This window comes from Chlorocebus sabaeus, chromosome 19, assembly GCF_047675955.1.
Source record: "Chlorocebus sabaeus isolate Y175 chromosome 19, mChlSab1.0.hap1, whole genome shotgun sequence".
Taxonomy (NCBI): domain Eukaryota; kingdom Metazoa; phylum Chordata; class Mammalia; order Primates; family Cercopithecidae; genus Chlorocebus; species Chlorocebus sabaeus.
Genome location: NC_132922.1, coordinates 9,520,768 through 9,543,468, shown reverse-complemented (window position 1 = coordinate 9,543,468; position 22,701 = coordinate 9,520,768). Strand labels below are relative to the sequence as shown.

Genomic DNA, 22,701 nt, shown 5'->3' with positions numbered 1-22,701 from the left:
GAATGGCCCTTTTGTTCAACAGCTCCTGTGACTCCTCTACCTTGGAGTGGAATCCACAGTCTGCCCCCTCTACAAAACCTCTATGGGCTTGGTGCTGTGCGTGGCTCATGCCTATCATCCCATCGCTTTAGGAGGCTGAGGTGGGAGGATCACTTGAGACCAGGAGTTTAAGACCAGCCTGGGAGGCTGGGTGCGATGGCTCACACCTGTAATCCCAGCACTTTGGGAAGCCGAGGTGGGCGGATCACGAGGTCAGGAGATTGAGACCATCCTGGCTAACATGATGAAACCCCATCTTTACTAAAAGTACAAAAACTTAGCCGGGCATGGTGGTGGGTGTCTGTAGTCCCAGCTACTCGGGAGGCTGAGGCAGGAGAATGGAGTGAACCCAGGAGGCGGAGCGTGCAGTGAGCCAAGATCGCGACACTGCACTCCAACCTGGGTGACAGAGCGAGACTCCGTCTCAAAAAAAAAAAAAAAAAAGACCAGCCTGGGCAACATAGCAAGACCTTGTCTCTACAAAAAATTTTAAAGGTTAGCGAGGCGTGGTGGCGCACGCCTGTAATCTCAGCTACTTGGGAGGCTGAAGTGGGAGGATCCTTTGAGCCCAGGAATTTGAGGTTACAGCGATCACATCATTCAGGGCAACAGAGTGAAACTGTTTCAAAAAAGAAAACGAAAATACCTCTACATGTGGTCTTCCCTGCTAATCTCTCTGACCTTCTTATTCACCACCCTCCACACTGCCCACTCTGCTCCATCCTTACCAGCCCCCTTGTACGTTCTCAGATACACCAACAAGGTGCCTCCCTCAGGACCTTTGCACTCACTGTTCCCTCTGCCCGGAGCCCTTTCCCACCAGGTATCCGCAGGGTTGGCTCCCTCACATCATACACGTAGATCTCCATTCAAATGTCAAAGTGAGCCAGGCGCAGTGGCTGATGCCTATAGTTCCAGCACTTTGGGAGGCTGAGACGGGTGGATCACTTGAGGTCAGGCGTTTGAGACTAGCCTGGCCAACGTGGTGAAACCCTGTCTCTGCTAAAAATACAAAAAAATAGGCCGGGGATGGTGGCTCACGCCTGTAATCCCAGCACTTTGGGAGGCCGAGGCGGGCAGATCACAAGGTCAGGAAATCGAGACCATCCTGGCTGACACAGTGAAACCCCGTCTCTACTAAAACTACAAAAAATTAGCCGGGCATGGTGGCACGCGCCTGTAGTCCCAGCTTACCCGGGAGGCTGAGGCAGGAGAATTGCTTGAACCCAGGAGGTAGAGGTGGCAGTGTGCCAAGATTGTGCCACTGCTCTCCAGCCTGGGCAACAGAGCGGAACTCCCTCTCAAAAAAAAAAAAAAAAAACCAAGAAGTAGCCGGGCATGGTGGCAAGTGCTTGTAGTCCCAGCTACTTGGGAGACTGAAGTACAAGAATCACTTGAACCGGGGAGGTGGAGGTTGGAGTGGGCTGAGATCATGCTGCTGCACTCCAGCCTGGGCAGCAGAGTGAGTCTCCGGCTAAAAAAAAAAAAAATTAAAAGTGGCCTTTCAGACTACTCAGAATTATAGCACCCTGTCACTCTATCTTATTATTTTTTCTTAATTGCGTGTATCCTTCCTGTACTATGTGATATATTTATTGTCATGTGCCTCTCCACTAGCACATACGTTCTAAAAGAAAGCCTTTGTCAGCTGGGCACAGTGGCTCACACCTGTAATCCTAGCACTCTGGGAGGCCAAAGCAGGCGGATCACCTGAGGTCAGGAGTTTGAAACCAGCCTGGGCAACATAGTGAAACCCTGTCTCTACTGAAAATACAAAAATTAGCTAGGTGCGTGGTAGTGCACACCTGTATTCCCAGCTACTCCAGAGGCTGAGGCAGGAGAATCGCTTGCACCCAGGAGGTGAAGGTTGCATGAGCTGAGATTGTGCCACTGCACTCCAGTCAGGGCGATAGAGTGAGACTCCATCTCAAAAAAAAAGAAAAGAAAAAAGAGGGGGCCGGGCGTGGTTTCTCATGCCTCTCATCCCTGCACTTTGAGAACCCGAGGCATATGAATGACCTGAGGTCAGGAGTTCGAGACCAGCCTGGCCAACATGGCGAAACCTTGTCTCTACTAAAAATACAAAAATCAGCTGGGCATGGTGGTGGGCTCCTGTAATCCCAGCTACTCGGGAGGCTGAGGCAAGAGGATCACATGAACCCAGGAAACGGGGGTTGCAGTGAGCCAAGATGGCACCATTGTACTCCAGCCTGGGTAACAGAGGGAGACTCTGTCTCAAAAAAAAACCAAAAAACAGTTTTGCCTTGAACTTGAGGGTGTCCGTAAGGTATTGTAGCTCAAACCTAAGGGCAGGTGGCCTCTATGCCCTTGTCCCTTGAGGGCACCACAGTCTAGGAGTCCAGGGGGCCGTGGGTGGGGAAGACATCGCCCTGAGGGTGGTCATCGCCCTCAGGGACGCCCCTCCCGACGTGGGGAAGGGAATGAGAGTGGGAGTGAGAGCACCCAATCACAGGGCCCACAAAGTGGGGGTGGCCGACGGCAACCCGGCTTTGCTGACTGATGGACTGTGCTCTCTCCCCCAGAGACTGATGGAGAGGCAGAAACGGAAGGCGGACATCGAGAAGGGGCTGCAGTTCATTCAGTAAGCCTGCATGTGGCCAGGGCTGGACGGCTGGGTGGGCAGGGGTGGGTTCTCTGAGAGCCACACTCTCCCAGCGCTCCCTTTTCTTGCTGCTGAGCCTTTACTGCCAAGGCTCCTGTGTGTGCTGGGGTGTGGACAGGTGGGAGGAGCCAGGAAGAGGCTGGTGTGGCTGGGCTTGAACTCCACATGCACACATGCTCCCTGGCCCAGGTCACCCTTTGATCTTGTCCAGTAGATAATTCTACCCTCACCCTTCACATTTGCACTCCCTGTTAATTCTCTTGCATGACTGCACGAGTTTTCTGATCAATCAATAGTCCCTGTTTATGGAGCACTTACAATCTCAGTCTCTACGCTGGGACCTTCACATCTGTGTCTTCTTTGAGACAGAGTCTCTCTTTGTTGCCCCAGCTGGAGTGAGTGGTGCTCCTGACCTCCTGGGCTCAAGTGATCCTCCTACCTCCGCCTCCCATGTAGCTGGGACCGTAGGTGCACACCACCATACCCAGCTAATTTTGTTTGTTTGAGACAGAGCCTTGCCCTGTTGCCCAGGCTGGAGTGCAGTAACATGATCTCAGCTTACTGCAACCTCCCGGGTTCAAGCGATTCTCCTGCCTCAGCCTCTTGAGTAGTTGGGATTACAGGTGTGTGCCACCACGCCCAGCTAATTTTTGTATTTTTAGTAGAGATGGGGTTTTGCCATATTGGTCAGGCTGCCTTGAACTCCTGGCCTCAGGTAACCCACCCACCTCGGCCTCCCAAAGTGCTGGGATTACAGGCATGAGCCACTGCACGAGGCCAATCTTTTTAGTTTTTTGTAGAGATGGGGCCTTGGTATGTTGCCCAGGCTGGTCTCAAACTCCTTGGCTCAAGTGATCCTCCTATCTCAGCCTCCCAAAGTGCTGGGATTACAGACGTGAGCCACCGTGCCTGGCCAATCCATCATCTTCTTAGTCTTCACAACAACCCGTGAAGTAGGTAGCCTTATTTCCATTTTGCAGATGAGAAAGTTGAGGCTCACAGAGGTTAAGCAACCTGCCTCAGCCTCCCGAGTAGCTGGGATAACAGACGCGCGCCACTGCATCCAGCTAATTTTTGTATTTTAGTAGAGACAGGGTTTCACCATGTTGGCCAGGATGGTCTCGAACTCCTGACCTTGTGATCTGCCCTCCTCAGCCTCCCAAAGTGCTGGGATTATAGGTGTGAGCCATCACACCTGGCCCGACATTTGTTTTTGTTTTGTTTCTCTTTTTTTTACACACAAAATATTTTGAGTAACCTTTTTCTCTTATTGCTCTCAAGTAGATCCCCAGAGGCATAATTATCACAATGCTAATGAAGCGTAGGCATCGTGGCCTCTCACTTGCACGAGCCCCTTCTGAGGCTCTGGAAGGCATGCACCCTTGTAATCCTGTGTTCATCATTTTGTGTTCTTTTTCTTAAATAGAGCTCCCCATACAACTGGAGTTTGCCTCCACGTTCCCTTATATACTCCCCACTTTTGTTCTCTCACACAGACCAATGAAACACTCCTTGCCTTTTCTTTTCTTTGTGATGGGGTCTCCCTGTGTGGCCCAGGTGGGTCTCAATCTCCTGGGCTCAAGCAGTTTTCCTACCCCAGCCTCCCATGTAGCTGGGATTGCAGGCGTGTCCCGCTGTGCCCAGCGTACTCCCTTGCCTTTTCTTACCCATGTCACTGCAAACTGGGTCCCTTTTCACACAACCTCGGTGTCCATGCTGCTCTCTCAGAGTGAGTGTTCATATTGATACAACACATCCTCCTTCCTCAGTGCACAACACAGTTACTTTTCCTGGCTGATTCTGGAGGGTGTGCTGTGCTGGGCTGATTTGATTAGGAGTTTTGGGAGCACCTAGAGCATGGCCCCAAGTTCAGCAGCCACTCCCTGGGCCGTTGGCCAACCCCACCTTGCTGCCATGCCTGGGAGTTTGCAAACCCTCCTCAGACTTGGTCATCAGAGGGGCTGCTAGCTCATCTCTCTTCATGGGTGGCAGGTCCTCTCCCGTTTTTGGGAGTGAGGGTTTGATTTTGGGGAAGTGCTCCAATTTATTCAGAGGCCAGTCTGGTGAACAAGGTGACTCTGGCCACTGCTGTCTTCCATCAGAAGAGTTCTGTGTCCCCAGCCTCCGTCACTGATATCTGTGGAGCTGGATCCCCAGCCCGGTTCTCCCATTTCACCTACGGGGTCATTGTGAGGGTTAAGGGGCCAAGTGGTGCTTGGGGTAAATGTTCACTCTTGTCCCCTCCTTCTCCTTTCCAAAGGGGAGTTCTAGGAAGGCCCAGCTACAAGGCAGCCTCCCTGAAGCCGTCTGTTGGCCTCCTAAGGCTTTGCAGGAAGCACAGTGGGACTCACTGCTTTTCATATCAGTCCTGCTATTTTTGCCCCACTCCTCCTACGCTGTGTTGCTGCATGTGTGCCTCATGTGCTTAGCACTCCCTGAGAGCCCTAAGTGAATGGAGACAGGTGGGTTGGCCCCAGCTTGCGGAGGACCTTAGGATGTCTACGGCCGGGTACGGCGGCCCATGCCTGTAATCCCAGCACTTTGGGAGGCCAAGGCAGGCGGATCACGAGGTCAGGAGATTGAAACTATCCTGGCTAACACGGTGAAACCCCGTCTCTACTAAAAATACAAAGAATTAGCCGGGCATGGTGGTGGGTGCCTGTAGTCCCAGCTACTCAGGAGGCTGAGGCAGGAGAATGGCATGAACCCGGGAGGCAGAGGTTGCAGTGAGCCGAGATCGCGCCACTGCACTCCAGCCTGGGCGACAGAGCGAGACTCTGTCTCAAAAAAAAAAAAAAAAAGGATGTCTTAGGACACTGGAAGAGGGGAGGCTGGAGGCAGGAGGCCAAGAGGGTAGTGATGGGGTCCTTGGTGGGGCAGCAGAGGGGACAGACACTGCAGTAGTATGGGAAGGGATGGCAGGGCCAGGGCCCAGACAGTGGGGAGGCAAGTGAGAGGTGGGCTGGTGAGCCCCGATGTCACAACTGGGAACACCTTCTACACGTATGTGCATACACAGCCTTCCCAGCATTGCGCCTCTGCCCACCTCTCACGCACTGGCCTAGGCCGCTCTTTCCTGCCCAGGTGCTGGCGGCATTTCCAGGCAATGGAAAGATCCCCCAGCCCTGCCTCCGATGCCTTCCTGCCGAGCAGCCTTGGGCAAGTCCCTGCGCCACTCTAAGTGTCTGTTTTTCCCTCTGTGGAATGAGGGGCTGGGAGACAAAGCCCAGCTTCCCTTCCAGCCTGGCCATCGTGCCCATCGGAGAGATGAACCTCAGTTCTCCTCGGCTGATGCCCTCTTTCATACTGAGGGCGCATTAGCCACAGGAGGGAGCAGGTGCCCAGACCCCACCTAGAATGATTTGTTGAGTCCAGCATGAGGGGCTCACAGCCTTAGTGAAGACCTGGCATTGGCGGGGGCGTGTGTTACGTGGGAGTGGACAGGGTAGGGGACTGAGTGTCTGTGGGCCTGTGCTCTCGGGTTTGATGGGGTGTGGTCCTTCCCAAGGCCTATGCTAGGTGTTAATTCCCTGACGACGCTCATGCTTCCTGCCTTTTCCTGCCCGCTTCTGTCCCTGCCACTCCTGCTACAGCAGCCCCTGCACCATCCTCTCCTCCTGGCCTTGAGCTGCAGCTGGAGCCTTCCCCTGCTCTGCCTTGGCCCGAGTCTGATTTTCCTCTTCTTGTCCTTTTCCAGTCCTGGGGGCCTCCTAGGCCCAAGTGTGGCTCCTCCCTCCTTCCCCTCATGTAACTGAGAAAGGGCTTGGAATGCCTGCTTGCCTTTAGGAGAGGGCTGGTTTTTTCAGCAGCAGGGGCTGGGGCTGGGTCGAGGGCCAGAGGTAGAGCTGGAAGTGGGCTGAGCTAGGGCTGGCTTGGGGCTGGGGCTGGCTGGGTTGGGGCTGGAGCTGGGGCTGTGGCTGGAAGTGGGGCTGGAGCTCGGGCCAGGCTGGAGGTGGGGCTGGGGTCAGTCTGCTCTTTCTTAGCACCTGTACCTTGGAAAACCTGGCTGTCTGGCCCCGAGAAACATGCAGGTGCTTTCATCAGAACTGGAAGTCCTGCATGGTAATGATTTAGGGGAAGAAAACCGCTGTCTGTTCACCCTAGTCCACAAGGTGATGGCTGAGGTCTGAGTTAGAGGAGTAGCTCTGGACCTCCATGAAGCTGGGACCGCTGGGCTCACCGAGACCTCATGTTCTCTTTTCCTACTAGGTCGACACTACCCCTAAAGCAAGAAGAGTATGAGGTGAGTGTCAGCTGTCAGGCTGAGCAAAGGGGAAGGGTGGAGATGTGCAGGGGAGAGGCTTGGGCCGGGTGCCCGAGCTGGGGCCAGAGGTCATGAGCCCCCTACACACCTTGCCCCCAACAGGCCTTTCTGCTCAAGCTGGTGCAGAATCTGTTTGCTGAGGGCAATGATCTGTTCCGGGAGAAGGACTATAAGCAGGCTCTGGTGCAGTACATGGAAGGGCTGAATGTGGCCGACTACGCTGCCTCTGACCAGGTGGCCCTGCCCCGGGAGCTGCTGTGCAAGCTGCATGTCAATAGGGCCGCCTGCTACTTCACCATGGTGAGCCTGGCACCCTCCTTTCTTTCCTCCTCCGCTGTCCTGATCACCACGTCCCTCTGGATGCCCAGTGGAGCCAGGCCCATACCCCAGTGAGCCTGTAGACCAGGGCCAGCCTCCTCCCAGCCTACATTCAGAATCTCATTGTCCTGGTGGCTCTCAATCTCAACTGTACAACATGCTCAGCTGGAGGGCTTTTAAAAGTACGATGCATAATAAAAAGTTTTTTTTTTTTTAAATGATACTGATGCCCTAGCCCTACCCCAGATGAAGTAAGTTAGAATCTTGGGGTGACCCTGGGCCTTGGTGGGAGTCTGACTTCTCCTGCTCCTCCTTCCCGGCCCCACTGTTCTTTCCATAGCCTCAGCCTCGTCACTGTTTCTTTACAGACTTCAGTGCCTTCCTCCTCCCCCTCCTCTCCTCGTTAGAGCTGCAGCCTCCTCCTCTTCCCTGTCCTGTGCACCCACTGACTCAGGTTCATGAGATCCTGTGGGAGGCTCTGCCGCAGGCTCTCTAGAGGACCCCATGACACCTCTGCCATCCAGCAGACTCTTCTGGATAAATGGCTCCCGGATGCCTCAGGGTTAACCCTTGTACACACTCTGCACACACAGCGGCCTTCATGGTCTCACTGCCTCTTACAGATGCCATTGTTACTCTCAGCCCATCATGTTCTGAACCAAAGGCAGAGATGGATATAGACTTGTTTGAATGACCAGGCTGGTGGTTGTAGATCTTCAGGCCCTTCCCTGCAGTGTCCCACCCAAGCCCACTGCAGCCCCATCAGCTAGACACACAGACACCCTTGATCAGAGGCTGGACACCGAGTGCTTCCTTCTCTCCTGGAGCCTCGAGCCCTGTCCCTGACCCAAGACTTCAGCTCCTCTATCTCTGCCAAGAAGAGAAGCTGGTGTTCATTCCTAGGCAGGGGCAGGAGGCCTGGGGGAGGGAGGGTAATAGGTGTTGACCAGTGACCACCTGCTCCTCTCCGGCAGGGCCTGTATGAGAAGGCGCTAGAGGACAGCGAGAAGGCACTGGGCCTGGACAGCGAGAGTATCCGGGCATTGTTCCGCAAGGCACGCGCTCTCAATGAACTGGGACGCCACAAGGAGGCCTACGAGTGCAGCAGCCGGTGTTCCCTCGCCCTGCCCCACGTGAGTGTGGCTCTGCAGCCACGCCGGTGCCTGCTCAGAGGCCAGAATTCTAACCTTCTGGCCCTCACTCGGGCCCAGCCACCACATCCTTCTGTGTCTCAGCTTCCTCCCCTGTGATATGGACTTGCAGAGCCTGACGTTAACACTAGCTCCCATTCTCTGAGCGCTAACTGGGTGCCAGGCACTGCTAGGATACGTTGTGTGTATTATCTCACCTAATCCTGGCAATAACCCTAAGAGGCAGATACTGTGATTATCCTCATTTTAAAGATGGGGCCAGACACAGTGGCTCACGCCTGTAATCTCAGCACTTTGGAAGGCTGAGGCAGGTGAATCACCTGAGGTCAGGAGTTCGAGACCAACCTGGCCAACATGGCAAAACCCCATCTCTACTAAAAATACAAAATGTAACCGGGCATGGTGGCATGCGTCTGTAATTCCAGCTACTCGGGAGGCTGAGGCAGGAGAATTGCTTGAACCTAGGAGGCGGAGATTGCAGTGAGCTGAGATTGTGCCACTGCACTTCAGCTCGGGCGACAGAGTGAGACTCCATCTCAAAAAAAAAAAAAAAAGGCCAGGCACGGTGGCTCATGCCTGTAATCCCAGCACTTTGGGAGGCTGAGGTGCATGGATCACCTGAGGTCAGGAGTTCGAGCCCACCCTCGCCAACATGGCGAAACCCCATCTCTACTAAAAATACAAAAATTAGCCGGGTGTGGTGATGCACACCTATAATCTCAGCTACTTGGGAGGCTGAGGCAGGAGAATCGCTTGAACCCGGGAGGCAGAAGTTGCAGTGAGCCGAGATCGCACCACTGCACTCCAGCCTGAGCAACAGAGCGAGACTCCATCTCAAGGAAAGACAAAAAAAAAAAAAAAAAAAGCCCAGGCATGGTGGCTCACACCTGTAATCTCAGCACTTTGGGAGGCTGAAGCGAGTGGATCACAAGGTCAGGAGTCTGAGACCAGCCTGGCTAACATGGTGAAACCCCGTCTCTACTAAAAATACAAAAGTAGCCAGATGTGATGATGGGCACCTGTAATCCCAGCTACTCGGGAGGCTGAAGCAGGAGAATGGTGTGAACCCAGGAGGCAAAGGTTGTAGTGAGCTGAGATTGCGCCACTGCACTCCAGCCTGGGCGATAGAGTGAGACTCCGTCTCAAAAAAAAAAAGAAAAACAAACAAACAATATATATGTATATGTTTTAAAAAAGAAATGAGGGGATGGAGGCATGGAGAGAAAGCCACTTGCCAGGCTGGGCGTGGTGGCTCACGTCTATAATCACAGCACTTTGGGAAGCCGAGGTGGGTGGATCACTTGAGCCCAAGCATTTGAGACCAGCCTGGACAACATGGTGAAACTTCATTTCTACAAAAAATACAAAAATTAGCCAGGCATGGTAGCACATGCCTGAAGTCCCAACTACTTGGGAGGCTAAGGTGGAAGGATCACTTGAGCCCAGCAGGTTGAGGCTGCAGTGAGCTGTGATCACGCCACTGCACTCTAGCCTGGACAACAGAACAAGACTCTATCTCAAACAAAACAAAAGACGAAACGGACTTACCCAAGATCATAACAGCCAGTAGGTGGCAGAGCTAAGACTTGAATCCAGGCAGTCTGATTCTAGAGTCAGTGCTTTTAACCTCTGCACTGAAGGAGCACATAACTGACATGAGGAGCAAAAGGGTGACTTCGGCCAGGTGCAGTGCCTCATGCCTGTAATCCCAGCACTTCGGGAGGCCGAGGTGGGCAGATCACGAGGTCAAGAAATTGAGACCATCCTGGCCAACATGGTAAAACCCTGTCTCTACTAAAAATATAAAAGTTAGCCAGGTGCCGTGGCATGTACCTGTAGTCCCAGCTACTCAGGAGGCTGAGGCAGGAGAATCGCTTGAAGCTGGGAGGTGGAGGTTGCAGTGAGCCAAGATCGCGACACTGCACTCCAGCCTGGCAACCGAGTGAGACTCCGTCTCAAAAAAAAAAGTTACACAGGCATGGTGGTGCACACCTATGGTCCCAGCTACTCGGGAGGCTGAGGCAGGAGAATTGCTTGAACACAGGAGATGGAGGTTGCACTGAGCTGAGATCACACCACTGCACTCCAGCTTGGGCAGCAGAGTGAGACTCTGTCTCAATAAATTAAATAAATAAATAAATAAATAAATAAATAAATAAAGCCGAGGTCTTGCTGTCATAGCTGTCACTAGGTGGGGAAGAAACAATGAGAAATTATCAATAGAGAGCCTGTGAGGTGGCCCTGGACTGCTCGCAGCTGGACACATCCCCCTCTCCCCATTTACTTATCCACATATCAAATATTTTTTGAGCGCCCCTGTGGGACACAGATCTGTGCCCCACAGGGTCCCACAGCCCACTGGAGACAAATGAAAGCAGCTGGGGTCTAAACCTGGCTCCACCTGCGACTTTCAGCATGAGTGTGAAGAAGCACTTCCCATCTCTGCACATCAGTTCCACATCTATACGATCCCCTTCCTACTTTATCCCTGAAATAATGGATGTGAAAGAAGTTGGGGAAGGGTAAATGCTACCCAGGAAGGGTGGAAAGGAAAAGAGTGACCAGAATCCTGGAAGGCTCCCTGGATTGAGTGGGGCAGAAACTGGCAAGAAGGATTTGGGTGGGCAGAGGACAGGCAGTGTGCACAGTGGTCAAGGATGTTGATGCTAGAGAGCTGGCCTGGGTTTGGGTTCTAATCTTGGGTCTGTCACCTACTAGTTATGTGACCTTGGCCATGGCTTAGCTTTTCTAAGCCTTGCTTTGCACCCCTGTAAAATGGGGTGATGACCGTGCATCCTAGGGCTGTGCCAAGGATAGAATATGAAAATCGTATAGGGCAGTTAGCACAATGGCCAGACACTGTAAGTGTTCAGAACACATTTGTGTTATCATGCTTATTGCTTATTATTCTTGTTTCTCTAATTCTGTTTAGTTCACAATTGAGAATCTTTCTTGGCCAGACACAGTGGCTCATGCCTGTAATCTCAGCACTGTGGGAGGCCAAGGTGGGAGGATCACTTGAGCTCAGGAGTTTGCAACCAGCCTGAGCAACATAGCAAGACCCCGTTTCTACAAAAAATTTTTTTAAAAATTAGCTGGGCATGACAGCATACACCTGAGATCTCAGCTACTCAGGAGGCTGAGGTGGGAGGATCGCTTGAGCCCAGGAGGTGGAGGTTACAGTGAGCTGTGATTGCAAAATTGCACTTCAACCTGAGTTTGGCAAAGTAAGAGCTTGTCTATTAAAAAAAAAAAAAAAAAAAACAGCTTCTCTGTATGACCATAGTCCCCTGATCCATATAGCATTTTAGAGTGTCCACAATAGATCCACACCCAGGTCTCACTGGTACTTACTCATGAGGAGGACAAAGCAGCTTTCATCCCCACCACAAGGGATAGAAAGGAGCCGGGACCCAGTTAGGGTTAGTAAATGGCCAGGCGAAAGTAACTAAGGGCTCCTGGCTCTGCTTGAGGGAACTCTCTCTTTTCCCAATCTTTGTTGGGCAAACACTGACCAAGCCCCTGCTGCATGCTGGGCACTGGGGACCACAGATGACTCCAACCCAGGCCCTGGCCTCCAGGAGCTTGTCAGTGAGGTCGGAGGTAGACACATGCCCAGATGTCAGTGCCTTCCTTGCCCCTTTGTGCCTGGACCCCAGTTTGTAGCTACCTGTTTCTTTGTTCACTGACTGATCTCCCCCTTTGGATTGGAATCTCCATGAGGCCTAGGCCCATCTGCCCTGTTCGCTGGGGTATCCTTTGCCCCTCACTCATGCTTGGCACATAGTGCATGTTCTGTATTACAGCCTGGGAACGGAAGGAAGGATGGTTGCTGTCTAGTGGTCACTAAGTGTGGTCCAGGCACTGTTGCAAGCTTTCCACGCCCTGGCTCCTTTGGGCCTTACAACCCTGTGCCTCATGTATGTATCCTCACTTGCTGAGGGTTGCAGGACGTTGTTTGGTTTTAGAAACAAGTTGTAGAACTATATAATGTGACCTCATTCCTGTTTAAAAAAAGAAAGAGACAGCCACGCACAGTGGCTCAAGCCTGTAATCCCAACACTTTGGGAGGCCGAGGCGGGTGGATCACTTGAGGTCAGGAGTTCAAGACCAGCCTGGCCAACATGGTGAAACCCCATCTCTACTAAAATACAAAAAAAAAAAAAATTAACTGGGCGTGGTGGCACATTCCTGTAATCCCAGCTACGCGGAAGGCTGAGGCAGGAGAATCTCTTGAACCCAGGAGGCAAAGGCTGTAGTAAGCTGAGATTACGCCACTGCATTCCAGCCTAGGGGACAGAGCAAGACTCCATCTCAAAAAACAAAACAAAAAAGAAAGAGACAATCCCCAAATCCCTGCAAAACAAAACTAAGCTTTTTTTTTTTTTTTTTTTTTTTTTTTTTTTTTTTTTGAGACAGGGTATTGCTCTGTCATCCAGGCTGGAGTACAGTGGTGTGATCTCAGCTCACTGCAACCACTGCCTCTTGAGTTCAAGTGATTCTCTTGCCTCAACTTCCTGAGTAGCTGGGATTACAGGCACCTGCCACCATGCCCAGCTAATTTTTCTATTTTTAGTAGAGACAGGGTTTCACCATGTTGGCCAGGCTGGTCTCGAACTCCTGACCTCAGGTGATCCGCCCACCTCAGCCTCCCAATGTGCTGGGATTACAGGCGTGAGCCACCGTGCCCGGCCAGAACTCCGCATTCTTTATAGGTCTGCATGCATGCATTCCTAGAAAAGAGCGCTAAGGAAACACATCAGCCCAGCAGAGTGTGATTCCCTCCTGGAAAGGCCTAGGGAGAAGGGGGAGACTCAGGGAGCACTTGCTCTCCCTGTAACATTCTTCCCTTCTACAGTGACACTCACTTGCTAAATTTTAGAAATAAAAAGACTATATTAAAATAAAACCAAAATGATTCATTTTCTGCCCCCAAATAAAAGGAAAAACAGAAGCATGGGGTGGTGGTCCTGGTGCCACCACTCATTAGCTGTGTGACTTGGTCAAGCCAGGGTCACCTCCTGGGGCCTCACTTTCTCATCTGTAACATGGGGTGACCATGACCTCCCCCCGTAGGGCTGCACAGGTGTCCAGGAGCACGGGTTTGTGAGCCCGGGCAGACTGACCCACCACCCTGTGTCTTGTCCTCTACAGGATGAAAGCGTGACTCAGCTTGGTCAAGAGCTGGCCCAGAAACTGGGGCTGCGAGTTCGCAAGGCATATAAGAGGCCCCAGGTAGGTGGGCTCGGGACCCTGGGAGGGTCGGTGTGGATGTGAGGAGGTCTGAAGCGAGGGACCAGGCACTGTGGAGAAGGTGGGTGAGGGTGGCCAGGGCCAGGTTAGGACAGTGGGGAGCGACAGCGAGTGATCTTCCTTGTCTGTTGGCTGAAAGCCCCGGAACCTTTCAGAAAAGGAGATAGCAGCCACCGCTTCTAGCTCACCTTAGACTCCAGCTGTTGAAAACCACTCCCTCCCTGCGCTGGCTGACTTTAATCACCTGGAGGTGGCCTGAGTTGACACTGGTGTCCTTCAGCATTATGTTCTAAAATAACCCCCATATGGTGCAAATTTGAAGTGTCGGTATCCGTTTGGCTGGTTCAGATCCACACAGATTCATTTGGCACCTGCCAAGGGCCAGGAGGCTGCACATGGGAAAGCTCGTGACTCGAGTCTCTGCTGTGACCTTGAGCAAGTTAGTTCATCTCTTTCCACCTTGGTTTCCTCATCCGGAGGATGGAGATAATTTATGCCCACCCCAGAGAGCTCAAGGGAGGATTTAAAAGAGAGAATGGATGGGCCGGGTGCGGTGCCTCACGCCTGTAATCCCAGCACTTTGGGAGGCCGAGACAGGCAGATCACCTGAGGTCAGGAGTTCGAGACCAGCCTGATCAATATGGAGAAACCCCATCTCTACTAAAAATACAAAAATTAACCAGGTGTGGTGGCGCATGCCTGTAATCCCAGCCACCCACGAGGCTGAGGCAGGAGAATCACTTGAACCCGGGAGGCAGAGGTTGCGGTGAGCTATCGCGCCATTGCACTCCAGCCTGGGCAACAAGAGTGAAACTCCGTCTCAAAAAAAAAAAAGAGAGAGAATGGGCCGGGCGCAGTGGTTCATGCCTATAATCATAGTACTTTGGGAGGCTGAGGTAGGCAGGTTGCTTGAGTTCAGGAGTTCAAGACCAACCTGGGCAACATGGCGAAACCGTCTCTCTCCAAAAAGTACAAAAATTAGCCTGGTGTGGTAGTGCGCACCTGTAGTCTCAGCTACTTGGGAGACTGAGGTAGGAGGATCACATGAACCCCAGAGGTCAAGGCTGCAGGGAGCCGAGATCACACCCCTGCACTCCAGCCTATGGGACAAAGTGAGACTCTGTCTCAGAAAAAAATTTTAAAAATTAACAAATAAATAAAAAGATAGAATGTTGGAGACGGTGTCTAGCATGGTGCGCGACACACAGCAGAGGTGTGCGGGGAGGTCTCTGCCCAGGTCAAGGTTGGAGGAAGAAAACCCCAGAATCTGACCCAGAGAGACAGAGCAGGTGATTTCCGGCAGGCCTGGGGACAGGGACTCTCAGGGGACACTGCAGACCCCAGCTGCCTGTGTCAGGGCTTCTTTCCTGCCCCGGCTAAGGGGACCTTGAGCATCTTTTCAGAATCTTTACCTCTGCCCACCTCTCTCCAATCTCTGGCAGGAATTGGAAACCTTTTCTCTGCTCAGTAATGGCACTGCGGCTGGCGTGGCAGACCAGGTAGGATTGGGGCTGAGCCAACCTGTCTTGATTTATCCATTACGAGAGGTTTGGATTCACTCTCTCCGGGTATAAATGACCTCAGGCAGCGGGTCCAGGGGCCTCCGCCTCCCCAGGAGGTGCCTCCCATGACCACGGGGGCAGGGTGTGGGGACAGGCCATGGCTGCTTTGGCAGGGAGGGGTCATTGCCGGGGAGCCACTGGGGACAGCCTTACTCATGGACCGGACCCTGGCCAGGACACAGTCTGGGCACCTGGTCCCACGTGCCTTCCTTCTGCTTCTCGCCCCACATTTCCTGCTGTGTTGCTTCTTTTCTCACCAGCCTTTCTGCAGGTTCAGTCCCCTGGGCCTCGAATGTCTTCCTCTTCCCCACCCTGCCTTTCTCTAGCTCTTCGCTTTTCAAAGCCCAGCTCAAGGGCATGCCCCTGCTGACACCCGTCCTGCTCTCCCTGGCTCGGTGACTCTGCTGGGGAGGGGCAGGCAGCTGAGACTGAGGATTCTGACGAGGAAGAGCCCAGCTGGGCCCTGCAGCCTTGGGCAGGTCCTTCAGAGTCCACGTTCTGAAATGCGGACCATCTCTCAACAGAAACAAGGGAGGAAAGTGCTTGATAACCCGGCACACGGGACCCAGCAGGAAATGAAGTGGGCAGTCACGGCGGAGAGCTGCTGTGCTGTCCCGAGCTAGGGACTCCTCCTAAGGGCCAAGACACTTGTGCACCCCAGTCAGGCCTGGCTCATCCCAGGAGGTGGGGCAGGGCCTGGCACATGACTAAGACCCCTGCCCCCCACTCACCACACAGGAGCTGCTCAGGTAGACTTTGAGGCTTCCTGGAAAGTGAGGGATGGGCTATAAGAGCACTGATGGGCCGGGCGCGGTGACTCAAGCCTGTAATCCCAGCACTTTGGGAGGCCGAGACGGGCGGATCACGAGGTCAGGAGATCGAGACCATCCTGGCTAACACGGTGAAACCCCGTCTCTACTAAAAAATACAAAAAAAAAAACTAGCCGGGCGAGGTGGCGGGCGCCTGTAATCCCAGCTACTCGGGAGGCTGAGGCAGGAGAATGGCGTAAACCCGGGAGGCGGAGCTTGCAGTGAGCTGAGATCCGGCCACTGCACTCCAGCCTGGGCGACAGAGCGAGACTCCGTCTCAAAAAAAAAAAAAAAAAAAAAAAAAAAAAAAAGAGCACTGATGGAACCCGAGGTCCTGCCACCTTGTACGTTAAGGGAAACTGAGGCACAGAGTGGGGCGGGGACAGGGCCAGTGTCACACAGCGAGGTAGCAGCAGGCCTCCCTCCTCCAGAGCTTTGCAGCACTTTCTTTCATTCATTCCACAAGGAGGCCCACAAAACACTCTTGGCCCTGGGCCTGAGAGAGCTGCGTTCTTGCCCTCAGGGGCCTCCCAGCCTGCAAAGGAAGCAGGTGATGATCTGCCTTTGTAGCACTCATGGTATGTGTGCCAGGCACGGTGGCTCATGCCTGTAATCCCAGCACTTTGGGAGGCTGAGGTGGGTGATCAGTTAATTTCGGGAGTTAAAGACCAGCCAGGCCAATATGGTGAAACCCTATCTCAACTAAAAATACAAAAATTAGCCGGGTGTGGTGGCGTGCACCTGTAGTTCCAGCTACTTGGGAGAATGAGGCAGGAGAATCACTTGAATCCAGGAGGCTCAGCTTGCAGTAAGCCGAGATCACGCCATTACACTCCAGCCTGAGAGACAGAACAAGACTCCATCTCAAAAACAAAAGAAATTATTAGGCCTGGCACATACCAGGTGCTGCAAAGAGGAAACATTAAATGAATGAGAAGTGATTTGTCTAAGTTTACCCAGTATGGGCCAAGCACTGAGCTTGGGGTTGGGTACATGATAAACAAAACAAATCTGTTCCCTGCCTTCAAAGAGCTCACAGTCCAGGATGGACATTAGGACATTAGCCAGATCATTTCTGGTTACAAACCGTGATGAAGACTCTGAAGGCAGAGTGTGGGGAGACCTAAGCCATTGCCACTGGGAGGCCTGATTTAGACAGGATTCAGTGACATTTAAGCTGAGACCGGAAGGTTGAAGAGTTAAGGGCAGGTGTGCAGGTGAAACAGCATTCCAGACCAGGGGAAGGTGTTTACAAAGACCCTGAGGCCTGGAGGAGCTCAGAGTGTGGGAGGAACCAGCGCCAAGGCAGGCAGCCCCCTGGGGGTCCTGGAACAGGAGATATAAGCCAGACCGCTTGGCCCCTGGTGAGAAGCTCAGTCTTAGCATTGGGAAGGCATTGAAGGGAGGCAGCATTAATTCTATTAATTGATTCAGAAGGTATTTATTGAGTACTGCTTTATACCCAGTGTCAGTTCAGACACTGGGAATAGAGCACTGAGGTAGCTTCTCATCACAGCAAGCGGAGCGGGGGCTGGGCAGGCACAGCAGATGCTCAAAAGATATTTATTGAATGACTGATGACTGTGGCCAGGGGGCCACAGCAAATATGGGCTGAATGCCCAGCTCTCCAGGGCCAGGCCTCAAAGCCCTGCTCAGTCTGCAGCCAGATGACCACAGATGGCGCCATACCTGGCACCAGGCACTCCCAGTCCCAGCCAGGCCGTTCACCCATCCCTGCAATCTTTCTGGGCTCCTCCTGCACGTTCATAGAGGTCAGGCGGGGCATGGTTCGGGAGGGCTCTAAGAAGCCCACAGTGGAGAGGACCAGTTCAGACCCTGCCTCATGAACTCAGTTTGCCCAACATGGTACACACATGTGCACGTGCACACACGGAGTGGCCCTAGGACGCATGAGGGCAGGGTGGTGTCCCAGCCAGAGCCCCTGGCCTTCTGTCAGTTGTGCACAGACACAGGTCAATGCAGGCTGCAGGGGTCCTTGTAGGTTCTCCACCATGAGCACCGTATTTGTTCAGCCGGCTGGTCATTTTACATGTGCACTTGGAAGTGGGGATGGTCCAGGCTGTGCCCTCAGGGAGCTTCTTATGACCTAGGAGCCAGGCAGAGGCCCTACAAGACAGAGTCTGTGCAAGAGCTGCCTCTGGCAGTGTGGGGAGCAAGATGCAAGGAGGGCTATGAGTTCCAGGAACAGAGAGCCCAAGGCAGCCTTGGTGGGAGAGGGCTTCTGCAAGCCAGGGAAGCAAGACTAAGAGGAAGGGAGAGCTGGAGAGGGGGGAAACGGCACTCATGACCAGTGACACAGCCTGTGCAAAGGCTAAGCAGCAAGGGAGACAGACACCCCAGACCACAAGACCAGTTCCTCCCATGGGGCTCAGAATAGCCTGGGCTCTGCAGTGGGACGTGCTTTGGCTCAGATCCTGAGCCCGCTCCTTATCTACGCAGGCCACTCCACCTCTCAGAGCCTTAGCTTCCTTCTCTTTCACAGGGGTCCAGTACCTGCCATTTTTGTGGAGGTTATAGAATTACAATGGGTCAGTGTGAAAGCTCCCAGCAGGGCGTCTGCAGGAGAGATAGAGCTCCATAGACCTTTGTTGCTAAACAGATGTCACCAGAAGGAGTGCCATGCAGAAGGGCAGGAAGAGTGAGCCTGGCAGGCTGGGTTGATGGCATGGGCAGGAGGGCTGAGAAGGTGACTTTGTCCTGTATGGCCTGGGAGCCATGGGCAGGACCTAGCAGGGAGAATCACCGCTTTCCCTAGAGATGTTCATCTGGTACCTCTCTTTTCCCTCAAAGATTTTATGTGCCAGGCGTGGTGGCTCACACCTGTAATCCCAGCACTTTGGGAGGCTGAGGCAGGCGGATCACAGGGCCAGGAGATCAAGACCATCCTGGCTAACACAGTGAAAACCTCGTCTCTACTAAAAATACAAAAAAAAATTAGCCGGGCGAGGTGGCGGGCGCCTGTAGTCCCAGCTACTCAGGAGGCTGAGGCAGGAGAATGGCACGAACCCAGGAGGCGGAGCGTTCTGTGAGCTGAGATCACGCCACTGCACTCTAGCCTGGGCGACAGAGCGAGACTCCGTCTCAAAAAAAAAAAAAAGACTTTATGTACTTACCATAAGGATAGCAGCTCTGTGATCCAGCATGGCGGCCTTGGTTTGGCAGCCAATCTGTGGTGAGCAAACACTCCAGAGACTGAAGTGCACACATTTGCCATGTGCTCCATGGCAGGCTCAGGTGTGGGAAGGAGGTGCAGGGTGTTGGTGAAGGTGTGGGTGGGGGAGTATACAATTCCAGGGGACAGACTCAGGGCAGGCTCTTGGATCAGACTGCCCTGCTCTGATCTGTACATGGCAACTTTCTGGGCTGACATTTCCATGCCATGGGATGCTACCTCGCAGGGCGCCTGGACCGAGGGCTAAACCCCACAGTGGGTGTGAGATGCTGGCCTGGGCTGGCGTGAGGCAGGATGCCGGATGAAGCTAGCTCCTGGTCCTGTGGCTGCTGGTCCTGGGAAAAGAAGGCTAGTGGTGGAGTCGGGTCCTCCATCTGGCCCTCCATGGGGACACAGAAAGGGCGGGGCCCCCCAGGGCCTCACCAGGGAAGCAGGACTTCAGCTGGACTGTGAAGGACTCAGAGAAAAAGGGGAGGTTGTCAGGACAGGGAAGGATGCACCATGGCCTGAAGTTCGGAGCGTGGGAGCTGGTGAATAAAACACCAGCTCAGGCCGGTTTCCTGATAGCTGGGACTCAGGAACTTATGCTGTGCATCTAATAAACACAGGCCAGGCATGGTGGCTCACGTCTATAATCTCAGCACATTGGGAGGCTGAGGCGGGTGGATCATTTGAAGTCGGGAGTTTGAGATCAACCTGGCCAACATGGTGAAACCCTGTCTCTGCTAAAAAATTCAAGAATTGGCTGGATGCAGTGGCTCACGCCTGTAATCCCAGCACTCTGGGAGGCCGAGGCAGGCGGATCACGAGGTCAGGAGATTGAGACCATCCTGGCTAACACGGTGAAACCCCATCTCTACTAAAAAATACAAAAAATTAGGCCGGGCGCGGTGGCTCAAGCCTGTAATCCCAGCACTTTGGGAGGCCGAGACGGGCGGATCACGAGGTCAGGAGATCGAGACCATCCTGGCTAACGCGGTGAAACCCCGTCTCTATTAAAAAATACAAAAAACTAGCTGGGCCAGGTGGCGGGCGCCTGTAGTCCCAGCTACTTGGGAGGCTGAGGCAGGAGAATGGCGTAAACCCAGGAGGCGGAGCTTCTTGCAGTGAGCTGAGATCCGGCCACTGCACTCCAGCCTGGGCAACAGAGCGAGATCCGTCTCAAAAAAAAAAAAAAAAAAAATTAGCCAGGCACGGTGGCGGGTGCCTGTAGTCCCAGCTACTCAGGAGGCTGAGGCAGGAGAATGGCGTGAACCTGGGAGGCGGAGCTTGCAGTGAGCCGAGATCACGCCACTGTACTTCAGCCTGGGCGACAGAGCAAGACTCTGTCTCAAAAAAAAAAAAATTCAAAAATTAGCTGGGCGTGGTGGCATGTGCCTGTAATCCCAGCTACTCGGGAGGCCGAGACTAGAGAATCACTTGAATGTCGGAGGCAGAGGTTGTAGTGAGCTGAGATCACACCATTGCACTCCAGCCTGGGTGACTGAGCAAGACTCCTATCTCCAAAAAAAAAAAAAAAAAAAAAACCTTGGGGCCGGGCGCGATGGCTCAAGCCTGTAATCCCAGCACTTTGGGAGGCCGAGACGGGCGGATCACGAGGTCAGGAGATCGAGACCATCCTGGCTAACACAGTGAAACCCCGTCTCTACTAAAAAAATACAAAAAACTAGCCGGGCGAGGTGGCGGGCGCCTGTAGTCCTAGCTACTTGGGAGGTTGAGGCAGGAGAATGGTGTAAACCCAGGAGGCGGAGCTTGCAGTGAGCTGAGATCCAGCCACTGCACTCCAGCCTGGGTGACAGAGCAAGACTCCGTCTCAACAACAACAACAAAAAAACTTTGGGTGTGGTGGCTCACCCCTGTAATCCCAGCACTTTGGGAGGCCAAGGCAGGCGGATTGCCTGAGCTCAGGAGTTTGAAACCAGCCTGAACAACATGACGAAACCTCATCTCTACTAAAAATACAAAAGGCTGGGTGCAGTGGCTCACACCTGTAATCCCAGCACTTTGGGAGGCTGAGGCAGATGGATCACCTAAGGTAGGGAGTTCGAGACCAGCCTGACAAATGTGGAGAAACCCCGTCTCTACTAAAAATACAAACATTAGCCAGGCGTGGTGTTGCATGCCTGTAATCCCAGCTGCTCAGGAGGCTGAGGCAGGAGATTTGCTTGAACCCGGGAGGCGGAGGTTTCGGTGAGCCAAGATCGCACCATTGCACTCCAGCCTGGCCAACAAGAGCAAAACTCCATCTCTAAATAAATAAATAAATAAATATACAAAACAAAAATACAAAAAATTAGTTAGTCAGGTGTGGTGACGGGCTCCTGTAATTCCAGCTACTCGGGAGGCTGAGGCAGGAGAATTGCTTAAACCCAGGGGGTAGAGGTTGCAGTGAGCCAAGATCGTGCCACTGCACTCCAACCTGGGCAACAGAGCGAGACTCTGTCTCAAAACAAACAAACAAACAAATAAAAAAAACACTTACAAAGCACTTCTGTGTGCCAGGCCCTATTCTAAGCTTTTCACACATAGCAGGTCATTTCATCCTGATAGGCTTCCCCAGCAGTGAGTGAAGCAGGCCCAGAGTGGATGGGGAACTTTTGCCTAGGCTGTCCAGCCTGCTCAGGCCCAGCTTCCCTCCAGCAGGAAGGCAGTGGGATCCCACCTGGGCTGCATCCCCTTCTCTGCTTCCTGGGGGACCTGGGGCTACCATGGGAGAGGAGAGCCTGGGGACCCAGGGAGAGGGCACTTTTGTCTTTGAACTGCAAGCCATCTGTGGTGCTGCATGGAGGGCTTGGTATGACCCTTGCCGCCTTCACCAGGGTGAGGACCCCACCCCGTGGCAGGTGGAAGCCAAGACTCAGAGGTTCCCTTCCTGCCCTTCACCACCCCTCCCTAGAGGGGCAGCTGTGGCACTCCACTGATCCCATGTCCCCACCTCCTGGCCCATCCAGCCCCCTGCTGGGCACCACAGGGCTGAGGACCCAGCACGTGTGAGGGCTTTTTTTTTTTTTTTTTTTTGAGACGGAGTCTTGCTCTGTAGCCTGGGCTGGAGTGCAGTGGCCGGATCTCAGCTCACTGCAAGTTCCGCCTCCCGGGTTTACGCCATTCTCCTGCCTCAGCCTCCCGAGTAGCTGGGACTACAGGCGCCCGCCACCTCGCCCAGCTAGTTTTTTGTATTTTTAGTAGAGACGGGGTTTCACCGTGTTAGCCAGGATGGTCTCGATCTCCTGACCTCGTGATCCGCCCGTCTCGGCCTCCCTAAGTGCTGGGATTACAGGCTTGAGCCACCGCGCCCGGCCTTTTTTTTTTTTTTTGAGATGGAGTTTCACTCTTGTTGCCCAGGCTGGAGTGCAATGGCACGATCTTGGCTCACCACAACCTCTGCCTCCCGGGTTCAAGCGATTCTCCTGCCTCAGCCTCCCCAGTAGCTGGGACTACAGGCATGCATCACCACGCCCGGCTAATTTTGTATTTTTAGTAGAGACGGG

At 53.4% G+C, this 22,701-nt stretch overlaps 1 protein-coding gene across 2 annotated transcripts in view; it reads left to right on the top strand.

The window, feature by feature from the left end:
• The window catches only part of ZC3H7B (zinc finger CCCH-type containing 7B), a 65,639-nt gene that overhangs the window by 19,705 nt on the left and 23,233 nt on the right, over nucleotides 1-22,701 (top strand). For both annotated transcript variants that reach the window (XM_073006683.1, XM_038007375.2), the window contains exons 2-7: nucleotides 2,583-2,641; nucleotides 6,872-6,905; nucleotides 7,029-7,226; nucleotides 8,219-8,377; nucleotides 13,550-13,630; nucleotides 15,091-15,147. In XM_073006683.1, coding sequence (XP_072862784.1) covers nucleotides 2,583-2,641; nucleotides 6,872-6,905; nucleotides 7,029-7,226; nucleotides 8,219-8,377; nucleotides 13,550-13,630; nucleotides 15,091-15,147 — 588 coding nt within the window. The remainder of the gene's footprint in view (nucleotides 1-2,582; nucleotides 2,642-6,871; nucleotides 6,906-7,028; nucleotides 7,227-8,218; nucleotides 8,378-13,549; nucleotides 13,631-15,090; nucleotides 15,148-22,701) is intronic.